At 47.1% G+C, this 17,123-nt stretch overlaps 1 protein-coding gene across 1 annotated transcript; it reads right to left on the reverse strand.

Moving 5' to 3' along the window:
• Nucleotides 1–12,496: 12,496 nt before the first annotated feature.
• CUNH10orf71 (chromosome unknown C10orf71 homolog) lies at nt 12,497–16,795 on the reverse strand. The gene has a single exon (XM_008834117.1). It carries the CDS (start codon nt 16,793–16,795, stop codon nt 12,497–12,499), a length of 4,299 nt encoding a protein of 1,432 aa, XP_008832339.1.
• Nucleotides 16,796–17,123: the final 328 nt, after the last annotated feature.

Below are 17,123 nucleotides of genomic sequence, written 5' to 3' on the forward strand. Positions count from 1 at the left end.
CCTTCCTTCCTTCCTATTTTGTGTTCAGAATCTAAGCCAGGACCAGCACTCTACCACTGAACTATATCCTAGACTAAAAGTATGTCTTTCAATATTTCAAAGTTGTTTCCCCACCATCTTCTTGTTTGGATAGTTTCTAGTACTAGGTTGACTGCAATTCTCGTCTTTGATCTTTAATTTCTTGAATGTATTGTAGTATGTCCATTTCCTATGATTCTTTCAAAATTTCCCTTTACCATTTTTGGTAAAAGTTTTACTTAGATTTATTCTATTTGGGATTTGCTGAACTTCTTGGATCTCTAGATTTTAGAAAAACCCATCACATTATTTCTTTGATTTTTCTTCTCCCTTTCTTTCTCTTCTTCATTTCTGATTTTAGGCAAATGTTGATTAACTTTCTTAACATGATATCACAGGTTGCTGTTGACTCAAATTCCTTCGTGTGTCATTTCATTCAGTTCCTGTTGCATCTTCTTGATTCTGGATGTCGAAGTAGCTGTCAGTGTGGTTTTCATCTTAGACACTGTATTTCTCATCTCTTAATGCCACTTTTCAGTTATTTTTAATTTTTGCATCGTCAGTCTCCTTCTCCTGTTCATGCCTTCCTCTACATTTGGACTTCATAGAAAACACTTAAAAAAGCTTCGAAGTGTCTCTGTCTGTTCGTTCATCATTTCTCTCATTTAGGGCTCTATTTCTAAATCTGATTTTTTCTTGGTTATGAATTTTACTCTCCTATTTCTCTTGTAAGCCTGATAATATCTGATTGTATTGTAAACACTGTGATTTTTATATTGTTGGTTGCTGGGTTTTGTTGTTATAGTTTTGTCTTGAAACCAGATGGATCCTTTAGGACTACCTTTATTCTTTTTTTGCTACCCTTTATTGCTATTATTGTTGCATGTGGTGAATATGCATGTGCACGTGTGGGTGCACTCACTCATGTGGACCTATGTGGAGTCTAGCAGTTGATGTCTTTCTCAATTGCTTCTCTACATCAGTTTTTGAGACAGGGCCTCTCACTGAGCCTGGAGCTTGCCCTTTGGGCTAGACTGGATGGCCAGCAAATGCCTGGGACCTTCCTGTCTCTGTCCCCTAGTGCTGCGGTTCTAGACATACGCTGCCACACCCAGCTTTTACATGGGTGCTGGGGATCTAGACTCAGATTCTCATGTTTGCACAGTAAGTGCTTTACTTACTGAGTCTTATCCCCAGCCCTCTAGGACTAACTGTAATGAAACATTCTATCATGTTTGGTTTAAGTGGTGGGCATTCCTCATGTGGCTGGTGAGCTCTTGGGTTAGTGCAACCGAGGGACTAACTTCTAAATTTTATTTAGCTCTAAATGGCTACATATGTCTAGTGTCCAGCACGTGACACGATGGGGTTAGGAGGTTGCTGTAAGGCTTTCTGAGGGTAGATCAAATGAACCTTTTTCCTGAGATTTATTTAGTTGACTAAACCCAAGTTGACCTAACAAGTCACTGCCTTGTATCTTAAGTGATATTTCTACTTTGATGATTACGGCATGGATGGCTCCTGGCTTTGGGAGAGCTCTAGAGACTGCATTTTTGGTGGCTCTTTTCCTGCCATTGGCAGATCCCTCTCAAACATGTTCATACTGCTACTCAGCAAAGACTGGAGGGAACCCCTCCAGATTTCCAGTGCTTTCTTTCTGGAAAGTCCCATTCTCTCCAGTATGCTACCCTGGAAATCCTGGTATTCTTGGTCTCTTTAAACTCTGATCTCTGTGGCCATAAATCCCAATGTTCAGGCCCTGAGTTTCCTCCCTGTGCCCTCCAGGCTGGAAGCTGCTTCCAGACAGTGAGTGGGGAAAGCCACAGGGCTTGCTGTCTCTGTTTCCTTTCCCTTTAGGACCTCAGTCCTGTGCTGCCTATTGTCCAGTGACCAGAAACTGTGACTTTATGCAGAACTCCTGTCATCAAGGTGTTGAATACAAGAGGCCTGTGTTCATAGTGTGAAGCTTAGTTAGTGATGGCAGCCAATTGAAGTTATTTAAGAGCTTATTCGTGGGGGAGGTACGTAGTGCCAGCAGACTCAGGAAGTTAGGTATGGCCAGGAATGAAGGCATCTGGCAATCTAAGCTAGGGAACTTTAGGCTACTTACAGGTATAATAAAATTATTTCTAAGCAGATTTCTTTTGATATCAAGTTCTCACTAAAATCCCAGAAAGCTTTGGTTTATCTAGAATGGAGTGATTGGATGGACTACAGTTGTCACTCTGGATAGACACATTTCATCTGGTTTGCTGAAATCCTTGCCCAAAGGACAGAAGAGTCATATTTAATTGTACTGAATCTTCTTCAGGGTCACACGCACAGTGCTCAGATTTACACAGAAAAACCTGTCATACACCTAGCAACTTCTGTCAACAGCTTCCAAGAATCACATTAGATCAAAATGGAATGTGGGTATTTTTGGAGATTCCCTCCCTCCCTCTGCCCCCTCCCCCTTCTTCCCCTTCCTTCCTCTGGTAGCTTTTCTTCCACTCTGCTCCATGCAGAGTGTAAAAGGCAAAGGTCTTTTGGGGGGCTATCAGGAAAGATAGTATGCTCTAGTGTGGCCAAGGTCCCTTTAACAAATGACCGAGCTTAGCTGGGTCAAGTGGTTTCAAGTTGAAACCTGCAGAACAGGCTCTAGGTGGGTGTTGCTAGCCCTTGGGAAGCTGAGGTAGAAGGATTACAAGTGTGAGGCCAGCTTGAGCTACATAGTAAGGTCTTGTCTCAGAAAAACAAACGAAATAAGCAAACAGCAACAAGAAACACAAGAACCACAAAACATCCTCAAAGGAAGTTGTTGGGTCATCAGGGACATTTGAATAATCTTTTAGTGGCTGATTTGACTTCCTAGCAACCTCCAGTCACCTGTTTCAAAAACACAGAAAAATGGACAGGGATGTAAAGCTGTTCAGTATCGGGTGGCCACTGTGGGATTTTTTTCAAGGTCCTCTGTAGTTGATAACACTCAAATGCTACTACAGATTTAAACCTGGATGTGAGGAGGAGGGTCATCTTTTAGAGTCATTCACTTCTGTGATGATATTTATTTTTCCCATCCATGGAACTAAAACTAGATCGACTCATTGGATTGGATTGAGGGAAAAATGAGAAGAAAGAATAACTGCCTTACCTTTCTGATTCTGAAAGATAGCACCCTTGATTTTTCTTAGGTGATATGAAAGTTACAGCCTGTCAGTGTTAACTGGGCCTTCTCACTTGGCAATCAAACACAAGAAATACTTTAGAAGACTGTAGTCTGATGCCGAGGTCTCCATTGGTAATAAACACAGAGCTCAGGCACATTCAACACTTTCGTGTAATACAATTTGCCTAATGTCCTCATCAGTCCATGACCACAAAGCCAAATAATCATTTGGTTCTAATTTGAGTTTTGGATGTAGTTTGGGTGCTGGGCAGGCTTTTTGGCCTCTTTGGTTGGCAGGTGTGGATTTCTCATCAAAGAACATTAGTGAGACGTGAGTACCTAGGGGTTACTTTGTGGGACAGCTGTTCCAGGGCTTTGGGTCACTGAGACCCCATTTTGGGGTGCAGGCTGCTTGGCTGTCCATCACACATGGGTCACGGTAGCAGAGTATTTGCTCTGCCATGGCACTAGGGCTTAACAATATGGACAATATGGTGTCCCACAGTTTGGAAAAGTGAGAACGCGGTCAAAATGGATCCTTTCCCAAAAGACTCTTCTTACTGACTTCAACTCAAAAACTTAAAAGAAGAATTTTGCTGGCTCCAATGATGTTTACTGATGGCCTGTCTTGTGGACCTGTAATCATTGCTGGAAAATGTAGCAATGATATAGCCAGCTGCATTTCCTCCCTTCAAAACTGACCACTGAGTGGGCAATGGGTAAACACAATAAATAGGTTGATTATAATATATGCAACAGTGGGGGAGGTACATAGAGCCAGCAGACTCAGGAAGTTACGTATGGCCAGGAATGAGGGGATCTGACAATCTAAGCTAGGGAACTTTAGGGTAATTATAGGAAGTATGTAAAAAAAGTCTGTGAGCTTAGGACTCATAGGAAGCTGACAGGAAGAGGCTGTAAAATCAGGACCAGTAGGAATCCAGTAAGAGAAAACTATAAAGCTCAGCGCCACAGGAAGTCTATAAGAAAAGGTTTGGAGGTCAAGGTCATAGATGGAAGGAAGCCATGATGTCAGGACACACAGGAAGGAGGTGGGAGGAAGCTGTGAGTTCAGGACACACAGGAAGTAGACAGAAAGAAGCTGTGAGGTCAGAAGACACAAGGATCAGACAAAATAATTGTGTAAGGTTAGGAGCCAGAGGAAACAGACAGGAGGAGGCTGTAGGCTAGGACACACAGGAAGTAGAAAGAAGCTGTGAGTTTTAGATCCATGGGAAGTGGACAAGGGAGAGTGTGAAGGAGCAAAGGGGAGGTGAGCTAGAAGAGAGGGTCTGCTTATCTGCGGCTGTGTAATAGAACATCCCAAGCCCTACGGGCTTAGAACTACATCACTTGGGCCTGGATTGATGTCTCAGTAGGTAAGAGCCCTTACTGCGCTTGCAGAGGACCCAGGTTTGGCTCCCAGCACCCACATCAGATGGTTCACAATCATCTGTTACTCTAGTTCCAGGGGATCTGGCAGCTTCTTCTGGCCTTTGAGGGCTCCTGCACTCATGGGGTGCACAAAAATTTCACAAAGGCACACACATATAAAATGAGTAAGTGAAATAAAGAAGAAAATCTTTCTTTAAATTATTTTTATTTTATGTGTGTGAGTGTATTGTCTGCATGTAGGTAAGTGCACCCATGTCATGCAATGCCTGTGGAGGTCAGAAGAGGGCTTCAGAGTCTCTGGAACTGGAATTATGGTTGGTTGTTAGCCACCACGTGGGTGTTGTGAATTGAATTCAGGTCCACTGCAAGAGCTGCTAGTGCTCTTAACTGTTGAGCCATCTCTCCATCCCTGAAAGTAAATCTTTCTAAATGTCCTCTGAAAGCACATCACTTTATTCTCTCATGGTTTTGTGGGCGAGGAGTCAGAGAAGTGCTCTGAAGGCCTACACTGGAGCTAGAGAGGAGGCTGAGCACTGTTCCTTCTCTGTCCATATGATGTCAGGGCCTCTCAAGGCCATTTCTTCACAGAGGTTTGTAGAGCTTTTTTTTTTTTTTTTACAGACGAATGGTCTAGGATTGTGGACCACCTTTGTGGCAGCTGAGAAGCCCTGAGGGCCATGGGAGTGACATGGTGCTTTTCTTCTTCTGATGGAGGGACCAAAAGGGTGGAGACATATTTTAACCCAGCAACAAGAAGTCTTCTACATGTGCAGAATATCATCAGCCCAAAGAGGCTCAGAGTAGCCAGGGTCTTGGGGAGCTACAGGAACAGAGAGGTAGGTGATGAAGCCAAGAAGTGGAGGTCCTAGTAGTGGGTGATGTGCTACCCTATACTCTTGAGTTCCTCTCTTTCCTGAGGTAAGCCTGAGCATTCTGGCACTTTGGGGAACAGAGAACTGTGTTGGTTGGGACCTTGGGCTATCCTGTGGAACAGTTTGGAAGGGGACAAGTTGGAAGTTGAGGTAGTGAGAAATATCAGAGCAACTGGGATAAAGAGGGATGGTGGGGTACAGATGCATGCAGATTATCTGGAGCTAGAACTGTTAGGTTTGGGGCTGGATTGAATTGTGGGCTGGACCACCTGGAAGTGTAGTTGCTGAATGTGGAGGCCAGAAAGAGGAAGAGCTGGCATGGGGGGAGGACCTTGGCACTGCTTCTTCCTCCAATTTTCTCCATGGAGTTTGGGCTGAGGTGCCTCTCATGGCTCTCCACCATCACAAGAATGGGGCACTGAGCAGGCTCAGCTACCTTATCTTGGGCTCAGAATCCCAAATCCAGGCCTGCTCTGGCAATGTGTAACTGGGGAAGGGAAGGCTGTTTCCTTTTGGCTTTATCCTGTGCTGGGATGTGTCACATGAATGAATGGACTGTATTACATAGAACAAAAGGTTTTACTGCTTTGCTGTTGTTTTTTTTTTTTTTTTAAAAAAAACGTGGTATAGTATACACAACCTAAGGTTTGCCACTCAGCTGTATTTCAGTGCTCATTAAATGCATTTGTTATGTTCAGCATCATTCTTCACACTTTCTCATCATCCCCAACTGAAATTGTCTTTCTGTTAAATGACTTCCCACGTATTCTCTGTCTTGGTCCCTAGAAACCATCATTCTCACTATCTGTGAGTTTTACTACACTGGGTCTCTCACACAAGTGAATTATACTCACCTGTCCTTCTGTGATTGATTTATTTCACTGGGCGTAAGATTCTTGAGGTTGATCCATATTGCAGCATGTGTCAGAATTTCCTCCATTTTAAAGGCTGAGTACTATTCTGCTCTGTGGTAAACCATATTTTTTGTGTCTCTTCATCAGTTGATGGACACTTGGGTTGCTTCCATCTTTTGGCTATTATGAATAACACGGCTGTGAACATGGATGGACCAACATCTGTTTGAATGCCTGTTTCATTTTATTGTGCACACACCCAGCAGTGAAATTGCTGCACCAGACAGCAATTGTATGTTTAAGTTTCAGGGGGACTATCATTCTGTTTTCTATAGTAGCCTCACCATTTATGTTAGTCATCTTTTTGTTGTTGTGACAAAATATATGAGAGAAACCATAGTAAAAGAGGAACAGTTTATTTGGGCTCATGGTTTCAGAAGGCTCTGTCCTCAGTCAGTTGGCTCCATTGCTTTCAAGACAGTGGTGAGGCAGATCATGGTGGCAGAAGTGGGTGACAAGGAGACCGCTCATCTCACAGATGCCAGGAAGGGGAAAGAGTGAGGACAAGTGTGTGAGAGAGGCCAGGGTCCCAACACCCCATTCAAGACCACATCCACAACCATCTACTTCTTTCAACTATGTTGCATATTCTAAATATTGAGAAGTCTGTTAATAGCACCACAGACTAGAAATCAGGCCTTTAACATATGGCCTTTGAGGATGTTTCATATCCAAATCATAACACCATCTTACACCCCGCCAATGGAACACAAGGGTTCCAAGTTCTCTTCATCCTTGTCACCAGTTGCTATTGTCCCCTTTTTAATGTTGTCTTGGTTAGTAGCTAGGGTAGTTGGTGTGAGGCCATATTTCCTGTGGTTTGATTTGCCTTTCCCTATGGCTAGTGATGATGAATATTGGTCAGAAGGTTTCAGTGAGAAGACAGTGCCAGCGTGGTGGCTGTGTGTCGGGACTCCACTGAAATCACATTTCCCCGTGCAGTGGGTCCCTCTTAATGAAAGTACCCAGTGGGGCCAGATGTGTAAGAGAGAGAGCAATTATAGCTTCTACTTGGGCAACCTGGGCTGGAGTTCAGTGGGAAGGTGACCCTTGGGCACACTCTTGACTAGATTTGCTGACACTTTCAGTTTTGTTCATTGAGGAAGAGGGGCTGATAAAAGCATAGGAATCCCTGGCAAGATTACTCACTCTAAAGTTTATAAATGGGAAAGAAGTTAATTGGCCTAAACTTTCCAGATTCAGAGGGAACATGACATAAGCATAAAGGGAAGAAGGCAGGTAGATGGGTGCCATTACAGGAACATTCTTGTGAAGGGGATAGAAGTGTTATAACATGCAGGAAATATGCACACAAGAGATGGGGGTCAGGGCTCAGATCTAGGAGGTCCAAAGATGTGGAAGGATCTGGAAAAACAGGGTCAGTGTAGTACTGCCCAGCGAAGCTGAGAGATGTATTAGGATAGTGCAAAGAATTGCAAGGTGAACTACATTTTAGCAAAAGAGAACTGGTGCATTAGTCTGCATGTTGTCTGCCCCACAAAGGTTCATGTGCTGGGAGTTTGGGCCTTATTGTGGTATTGAAATGGTGGGAGCTTCCAAAAGTGGACCTAATAGTGGATGATTAGGTCACCAGTATAGCATCCCCATGAAGGACTTAATGCTTGTCTCCAGCAGTGGGTTGAGTCTTGAAGGAGTGTATTAGTTTTCTCCTGAATAGTTTTATAGGAGGGTGAGTCTGGCTCCTTCTCGTCTCTTATGTGATGGTTAATCTTGTCAGCTTAATGGAATTTAAAAATCACTTTGGAAATACATCTCTGGGTGTGTCTATAAGGGTTTTCCTAGAAAGGTTTAACTGAGCAGGGAAGACCTACCCTGAGTGTGGGTGACACTAGGGTCCTAGATGGAATTAAAAGGAGGAAGCGCTCTGAGCACCAGCTTTCATCTTTCTCTGCTTCCTGATTGCAGACGCAATGTGACCATCTGCCTTACAATCTTGCCACCACACCTTCCCTCTCTGCCATGATGAACTGTACCTTCAAACTGTGAGCCAAAATAAACCCTTCCGTAAGTTGCTTTCGTCAGATATTTTGTTATAGCAACAAGAAAGTAACTAATACATCTTGCCTCATACGTGTACCCCTTCTGCACATAGCCAGTTCCAGGTTCCCTTCCTGTTTCTCCACCACGTTATTAGTTAGCCGTGGGACCCTCATCAAAATGTTATCCGAAACCCCAGCCACCAGAATTGTGAACAAAATAAAACTATTTCCTTTGTAAAGTATGCAGCCTCAGGCCTTTTCTTAAGGCCACACAAAATGGACTGATATACATATGGGATGGTTGGCTCCCTGCTTGGAGGTGAAGGTCAACATAGCTCCTTCATCTTCAGGTATCCACTTGTGTTGGTCAGAACCCTAAGAGGGGAAGCCCTCCTTCCTGACAATGAGGCCAGACATCTAGAGGAATGAAGGGAGGAGTCTCTGCTCAGAGAGCTCTGCAGTGGTGACACTGAGGAAGACTCCATGGTGTTCAACAGTGACATGTTCTGGTCACAAACTCAACATTATCTGCTCAGGTTCATTTTATACCTAATGTTGTGGAAGATCTACACAGTGTTGTCCAACATCACGATGCTGTCTGGGCTGAAATGTTTTCTACACACATACAATTGATATTTTCCCCTAGATCTCTTCCTTTATGCACAAGTGAGTCCCCCCATTGTAAGCATGAGGCCAGTCCCTGTTTAGATTTTGGCTTCTTGTCATCACTTACACATAGTCTGGGTTATGGAAAGCTGTAAGTCAGATTCCTTATGCTACCTGAATCTATCCTTGTCCTAGTAAAGGAGTTCTTAGCTTTCATGGTGCATCCCAGACATGACGAGTCAACGATCCTAGCTGCCCATGTTACATGGAAGCAGCTTAGATTGTTAGAGACTGCTTTTCCCACTGAGTGCAAACTGACTCCCTGACACTTTACCAGGGAGGAGGCAGGTAGGCTGTCCTTCCTGTGCATATGACAATGCAACAGAGACAGGAAGGTACCCCTTCCAGCCCCTAGTCTGTCCAGGATCAGCAGAGGTGATAACACTTCTCAGAACTCAGTGTGAAGATGAGCCGTCATCACCTAGGTGACCCTGGGAAAATACCTGGGAAGATTGGAAAGCCAAGGTTCTGGCCAGCTCCTTGGTTGAGGCGGTACTGGCTAGTTTGTGGCTGCACTTACAGAAGCATCAGATAATAGGAATGTTCACCCAGATGTGAGAGAGGTTCAGGCCTTTCCCAGTGCCCGTGTGACTGTTGCCATTACTGTAAAATGAAGACAAAGAGGTACCTCGTGTGGAACTGAGACCAGGCTCAGAGGATAGAACACATTCCACTTTGTAAACTTTTGGCCATTTCTAGCTAAAAAAGCCCCAGAGTCTTCAATGGTTCCCTTGAAGTGCTTCACATTTAGGTCCCCTCTCAGGAGACACTTAGAAAGGCTCCCGCTCATAGAAGAGGGCCAGCCTACTAAATAGAAGATGTGGGCAACATCTACATTTCCCACAAAGTGCATGTGTTCATGTATCTTACCACTTTCTTATTATATACAGCGGCAGAAGTAGGGGTATTTCTGAGGAACCAGATGAGTGAAATATCAGTTCAAAAGCTGAAGGACCTATCAATAAGTCTATCCTGTGAGGCTACATTTTCAGCTCTTGCACTGGTTAGAAATGTTAATGAGTAATTAGCTAAGTCAATGTACTTTGATGTGGTATGATAACTCTCTTAGTATTTGATCAGTGTCAGCTTTGACAGATAAAACCTGGGGAAGGCCTGCTTTCTTCAAGGGTGAATGCAATACCTTGAATTTCTTGACTTGGCTCAGGTGCCATCTGCCCAAGGAAGCCCCTTTCCTTCAGGGATGAATTAGGTGGTCCTCAGAGCTACCTGCTAAATTACCGAACATACGGGATGGTTATTGCCTTACTTCTCTGTTATATTGGATCTCCTAGCATACAGAGACCAGATCTTATTATCATGGTACCTTCAGTGTCCAACTGAAGTGTCTAGCACAGTGCAAAGGTTTGTAAAAAGGAGAGAGGAAGGGAGGGAGGAAGGAACATAAATAAATAAGAAGATAACGGGAAGAGAAGAGGAAGGGGGAGAGACTGAGGAGGAAGGAAGAAGAGATCGAGAGAGGGAAGGAAAAGAGGAAGGAAAGAAGACAGAAATAAAAAAGGGAATAAGAAGAAAGGAAAGAGGGAAGGATGAAGAAAGGAAGGGGCAGAGGAGGAAAAGTGGAAGGAAGGGAAGAGGTGAAGAAAAGAGCTTGGAAGCATAAATGGCCCTCGTTCCTCAAGGAGAAAGTGAAATAGCTCCAGTCAGTGAGTTGGTCCCCAGAGACTGGCGACTTACCTTTCGTCCTCCGAGGCATCCTCTGAATGTAGGACCCTAGCTGCTTTGCTGTGACAGAGAGCTGGCTTGCTGGGGGCCAGGAGCCTGGGGAGTCCCTGCTGTGAGCGGACACTGCCAGCTGCCTGAGCCCTGCTCCTCTTTTGCATTTGCAGGGAGTTGACTTTGACCTCCCAAAGCCTCTTTTTGAGCTTCTTGTCTCTATCTATAGCTTTGCCAACATTGCCCCCAAGACTACTTTCCTCAAACAAGTTGCCCAAACTATTTTTCCTTGTGGGGACACAGTTACCTTAACTACGGTTACTACTGAGTCTAGGGATTCTTCTTGGTTAGGCAGCTCCTTTTTAAGGGCCTTGAGACTTTCAAGATGAGGTAATTTTTATAGTCTAGTCAGTTGAACTGTAGTGGGGAGGACCGTGGAGGGGATCATCACTCAAACATAACTTCCATCTTGTCGCTGTACTTCAGTGACTTGGAGGAACCGGATTTTTGGGCCTGTGACCTGCACTCCTGACCAGTTAATTATCTGACTGACAGGTACCGTCAAATCACATGGTGTGAAGGGGGTGCAGGTCTGTGGGACATTTTCATTATGGAATTTAGGTATAGCTGCATTTGCTAGGAAAATAGATTCAAAATCCTGAATCTAAATCCCAACCCAGAATATTGCCCAAAGCCTGTGATTGGACATGTTGAGTCATGCACCTCCAGTATGGAAATGGAACCTCTGTGAGCAGAACAAAGATGGTGGATTTTACCCACAGCATGGCTGCCCAGTGGATGCTTCTCTCTGACCCTCACAGTAGGGCTGGTTGCCATCCTTGGCTCCCTTGGTAGATTTAGATCCTTTCCTCCAAATCTTCAAAGGTCAGGGACTAAGGAAATACACTTTCCTTTTGAGTGCAGGGGACAGGAACCAGTCACTAATTGGGGCATGAAGGGTCTGACTCAGTTTCCCCAGACTATCTCTCTTGATCATCCTCATTCACCTCCTCCAGCATGAGCGGAGGGCCTGAATGGAGAATGGGCAGGTGCTGCAGGAGGAGGGAGGTCCCGGTCATAGATTCAGGAAACAGCTCTGTTGGGGGGGATAGCCGTAGGGCATATGGCTGAGGACCCACACCATCATAGATGGAAGAGAGGAGTCAGGAACAGGACCACACTGGCAAACTTGTTCCACATTTTAAACAGTAGCCTTTTCTTTATCAGAAAATCATCTTCAGAAAACAGTCCCTAGCATGAGGAAAACCAACTCTAAGCAAATAATTACTTCCACATTATTGCCTTGGGTCTGTCCTTAGTCAGTGCCACCTGAGGTGATTGGAAATTCCACTGCTATATGCCATGCTTTACCCCAGGTTGGGTGTGGTGGGGGTCTGCCTGATGGGTGCTCTCCACCCACTACAGGGATCAGCATTTCTGGGAACTTCACTGAGGAAGCTCACCCTTGAGAAGGAGGGTGTGGGGTGCCCTGAGCCCAGCCACTCTTAGGAAAGCTGATGTCCCAATGCCATATCCACCCTAGTGCAGAGTCAGAGGAGAGCAGGAGAGCAGGGATGGCTAGGGAAGAGGGGAGAGGGGCAGAACTGTGAAGGTACATGACAGGTCTGGGTCCTAGGAAGCTCACAAGGATTCCCACTTCCTTTGTACTATAGGACTCTCAAATGGCTAAGTATGAGTTGAATGTGCATGTGTGTGGAGGGGCGGGGGGGACGAGCAAATGTGATTCTTGGGGGAGAGAGTCTGCAAGCATTTTTTTGCAGGGGTGGGGAGTTCAGTCAGTTGCACTTCTCAAGAAACACCTTCAGTGGCAAAGTCCTCCAGGTCATCAGTGGAGATGATGCTCAGTCCTGGAGCTCCTGCACCCTCCTCCTCGGGGCTCTGGGGAGGATCATAGGGATGCTGGGCAGCAGCGCCCTGGCTAGACTGGCCCTGAGGTCCAGGAGCAGCATGCAGTTCAGTGCCCTGGGTGCTCTGGGGCCTGTGGCAAGATCCTTGTCTGAGAAAGGTGGGGGCTGCCAGCTGGGATGAGCAGCGCAGGGGCATCAAGGAGGTCACTGGCACTGGCCGGAAGCCAGGGTATAGCAGATAGGGAGCAGCCAGGGCATCCTGCAGAGGTGGCTCTGAGGAGGCCTCCTCTGAGGATGGGACTGAGACCTTCACATACTTGCCAGTCTCAGGATCGTAGAAGGTCTTGATTTTCACTTGGAGAGGCATATCGAAGACAAAGTACTGTCCCGACTGGGGATCTTGGAGCACCTTCTGAGTGGCAGGGTAAGGGGGCACGGGTGTGAGGGTCTGGGGTCCCCAAGGCCGTCTCCCCATGGGCTCCCAGCCACAGGACACTGAGTGGCGATGCACTGGAGGGGGCAGGGAGCGGATGGCAGGGAACCTGGACTGGGGCTTCTCTCCAGGGGACACCAGCTTTTGCTCTGTCCCCTGAGTGTCCTCGGTGCAAGGCTTGCCCTCCCAGGACTCGGCTTGCTTCTCCTGAGCCTGGTCGCTCTTCCTCCTCTTGCTTGCTAGCTTCTTTGCCCGCCGCAGGGCCTTCTCTGTCTTGGGTGGGACTGCAGGGGGCTTGCCTGCCGCCCTCTCCAGCAATGCAGGGGGCTCTGGTTTCTCTAGAGCGTTTGTCGAGCTGGTGACCATGTCCAACAATGTGCCTCTAGGAGAGAGGGTCCTGAGATCTTCTGCAGATGGCTCTAGTTGGGGATCTGAGCTGTCAGCCTCCCATGTGAGGCTATGTGTCAAGTCCTCTCTCCGGGTGAGCCTAGCTGGGCCCGGGCTGGCCCAGGCCCTGGAGCCAGAAGCCTCTTGGCATAGCCCCTGTTCCCCAGCAGCATGGGAAGCATCATCCCAAAAGCTACTGGCTGCAGGGGAGCATGTGCTGCTGTCTCCTAGGGAGCTGGGGTTGGGGGAAGTCGCTGTCCCACTGGGGACCAGTCTTCTTCCTTGAGGTCCTGCCCTGGGTGCAGACAGAAAGTGGCTCTGGAAACCTTGCTCTTCCAAAGAGGTGCAGAGTGGCAGGGAGGGTGTCTGTGCTAAGTCATCTGGGGGTAAAGCAATTGTGGGGATGTGTCGTGTACCAGTCAGCTTCCCTGAGTCCACAGACCCACTCTTCCTATAACTGGTTAAAACTTCATGAGCTGCATCTGGGGGTGGGTTCATCCTGTCCCCCTCTCCCACCAGTGGTATAGACGAGAAACTCCCTTTCCATGCGTGTTGAGTGGATTCAGCCTGGGCTGCCCTGTATACTGGGTCCTCTGCATCCTCATATACCACACACTTTTTGTGTGTTCCTTGCATGGCACTGGATGGTAGGGTGCCAGGCATTTCCTGGCTTTCCAGAGCACAGAGGCCACCAGCATCCTCAACCCATCCTTTCTTTGGTAATTCGTTCTCTTTGTGTCCACCACTGAGTGAATCCTCTGACACTGTCCTCAGAAGAGGCAGAATGATAGGTTTTATCACCGGGGTGGCCCTGAGGGTGTTATCTTTAATTGGGAACAATCTGTGCTTGTTTGTAGAAGCTGGTGAGGGAGTGGAGTCTTTGGCATGTGAAAAAGCTAAATCCTTATCTGCCCCCATCCTAGAGCCTCTGAAATGGGCCTCCTCTATTGATGCCTTCCTAGGTCTCCCTCCCAGTGAACCTTCGGCTTCTCTTTCCAGCAATTCTTCCTGTCTGTGTTCCTCCACACACCTATGCCTGTTACTTAAGGCACAGGACTGTGATTTGGTTTTCTCCATCACATTCTCCTTCCTGTCCTTCTTATTGTCACCTGCATGCACATCATTCTTCCTGTCATCCTGAGGGCCTTCCTGAGGGCCTTCTATAAACCATGTCTTTTGCTGATCATCAAAAGAGGCAAAGGATTGATCTGAAGAGCTGGTACTGAATTTAGCCTTAGTTTGGAGGCATGGAGTAAAATCAGACTGAGTGTCACTGTAAAACACGTCCTCCTCCTCAGGGGAAATGGGTCCTGGGGAGAACTTCTGGTTCAAGGGTAGGTTCTGAGGCCTTGCTTCTTGCTTGGGCCCTGTCTCTTGGGACACTGACCTTGAGAGCCCATTCTCTAGCTCATGAGGTTTCATTTGCTCTATAGCCTGTCTGGTTTCTGACTCCCTGTTGCAGAGTTTCAGGGAGAGGTGCTTCTGGGGGAGGCAGTCCCTGGAATCTGCATGCCAGTCACCGCTGGAAGGATCCAGCTCTGACTCTCCATTGGCATCTTCCTTCTCATGGCTGCTCTTTTCTGCAGCCTCTCCGTTGACACAGAAGTGGGCTTTAGAGTTAGCTGGAGGTAAGTCGAGGGCTGGGTGACTGTCTGCAGGGGGCTCACTGGGGTTGGCAGCAGGAGCCCTCTGGGTACTGCTGTGCAAAGCATTAGGAACATCAGCTGGCCTCTCCTTCAAAAGCTCAGGTGGGAGGTTTTCCTCAAGCCCATTGGGAAGAACGACCCCATTGCTCACAGGTTCTTGCTTGCCATGAAGCTTAACTCTGGTTTTCTCATCAAAGCTTTTCAAGCGAGGCAAAGGACTGTAAGTACTCTTAACACACCTCCTAACGTCCTTGAGGTTGAACAGCAGGCTGGGCACTTTAGATTTGTAGCTGTCCTGAGTCTGATCCTCACTGGGCTCCTTCTCCTGGTATCCGTTTAGCTGTGCTGGAGGGGATGGGCTGATCTCTACCGGCTGGGTATCTGAAGACTCCAGGGCATGCTTGGTGGGTATGATGGGAGTGAGAAGCTTACTAATGTTAAAAGGAGGACTGTAATGGTCATTGGGGTCCCCTGGCATGTCCAGAGCATCATTTTCTGGAAGTTGTCCCTGAGGGTTATGCTTTGAATATAGAGGTGGGCCTCTTGTGTTGGTCTGTTTCTTATCTTCCAAAGCATCCTGTGAACCATCCTTCCCTCTTTTGCCAACCTTTGGCTTCCTCCATGGGGGCTGGCTCTGCTTTGCCTGAGGGTCAAGCTGTGAGACAGAAACATTTCCCTCTACAGGGAATACCTGGGCTCCTGAATCCTTAAGCCCCCAGGGTTTAGACGTGGACTGGGGCCCTGGTGCTGATCTGTTCTCTTCCTGGGTACAGATGGTCCGGCCCTGGCAAGGCGAGACTTTGTGCTCAGCAGGATAGGGCTCTTTTATCAAGGGTGTGTCTTCATAATGTCTGGGAACTTTGCTTTCTGGGATGGCTTCGGTGATGTCCTTTCTCTCCAGCAGCTTCGGTTGGTGTGTGTTCCATGACTCGAAAGCGCTATTTTCACTGTGCAGAAAAGTCCCCTTGGGTGTCCACTCCTTGCCTCTTCCGGGCTCAGCCTTGGTTGGCTTGTGGGGTGGGGAGGGGAACCTTGATTCAAATGAGCTGGCCACATGGTCAGGTGTCTGGGGGAGGCTGCCTGAGCTGTGACTGGACATTTCTGGGTTCTTTGGAGACTCTTGCTCTCCCTGAATCCTGCCAGGCTGGTGACTGCTCTGATGGGTGGTGGAGACTTCAGCAGGCACCCTCCTGACAGTCAAAAAGGCAGAATCGAAGCAGAAGTTGACACTACTATCTGGGAGAGGTGCGAATTTGGGGGTAGTTTTGAAAACTGGAGGCTTGCTGGGAGGAGGCCGGCTGTCACAAGGTTGGTTCTCAGTCCTGTCAAAGGATCTGATTAGTGATGATACTTTGGAAATGGGTTTGTTGCTGCTTCTCAGGCCAGAAACAGGCACCTCCAATCTCCTCTGGGCTGGCGGTGGGGGACTGCTTTTGGGGTACTTTTCCTCCCCTTGAACATACTTGGGTAATTGTTGGAAGGTGGCAGCCCAGCCAGCATGCTCTGTGCCTTGTGATGGAAGCTGGCTCCAAATGCCACTTTTCCTGTGGGAGTGGCTCACTGTTTCCTGGTGAAAAGTCCCAAATACCTGGCCAGTGATATCGGGAGACAGAGCCAGATCAGAGTCATGGAAGGATGTGTCCTCTGAGATGCACAAGCTTCGGAATGCCCTGTCCGTGAGGTTGCTCACCTCCCTGTCTGCATCATCCAGCACACTGCCAATGCTGGAGGAATCGCTGAACCCATCTGTGCACTTCCTGTTCCCCTGCATCATCTATCGGCTTTAGTAAGACTGTCTCCTTCAGCAGGTAGGTGCCTTTGGGTGAGATTCTGGCAAGAGTTAAGAAAAGTCCACCTGCCACAAATTAGAGCTTCATGTTGACAAGTGACAATAGCAAAGTGGGGACCTTTGTTTCTCTGAAAAAGAAAGAAATACATGGTGTGAAGAGAATATTCAGTCTACCAGGAGCTACATGCTGGCCTCAAATGGCGCCTTTGTGTGATTAATTTCATGTGTCAACTTGGCTAGCCAAGTGTATAGTTTTTGGTCAAACACCAGCCTTAAGGTGGCTATGACAGTATCTCATACATGTGATTAGCAT

This window comes from Nannospalax galili, unplaced genomic scaffold (assembly GCF_000622305.1).
Source record: "Nannospalax galili isolate Female #2095 unplaced genomic scaffold, S.galili_v1.0 scaffold996, whole genome shotgun sequence".
NCBI classification, from domain to species: Eukaryota; Metazoa; Chordata; class Mammalia; order Rodentia; family Spalacidae; genus Nannospalax; species Nannospalax galili.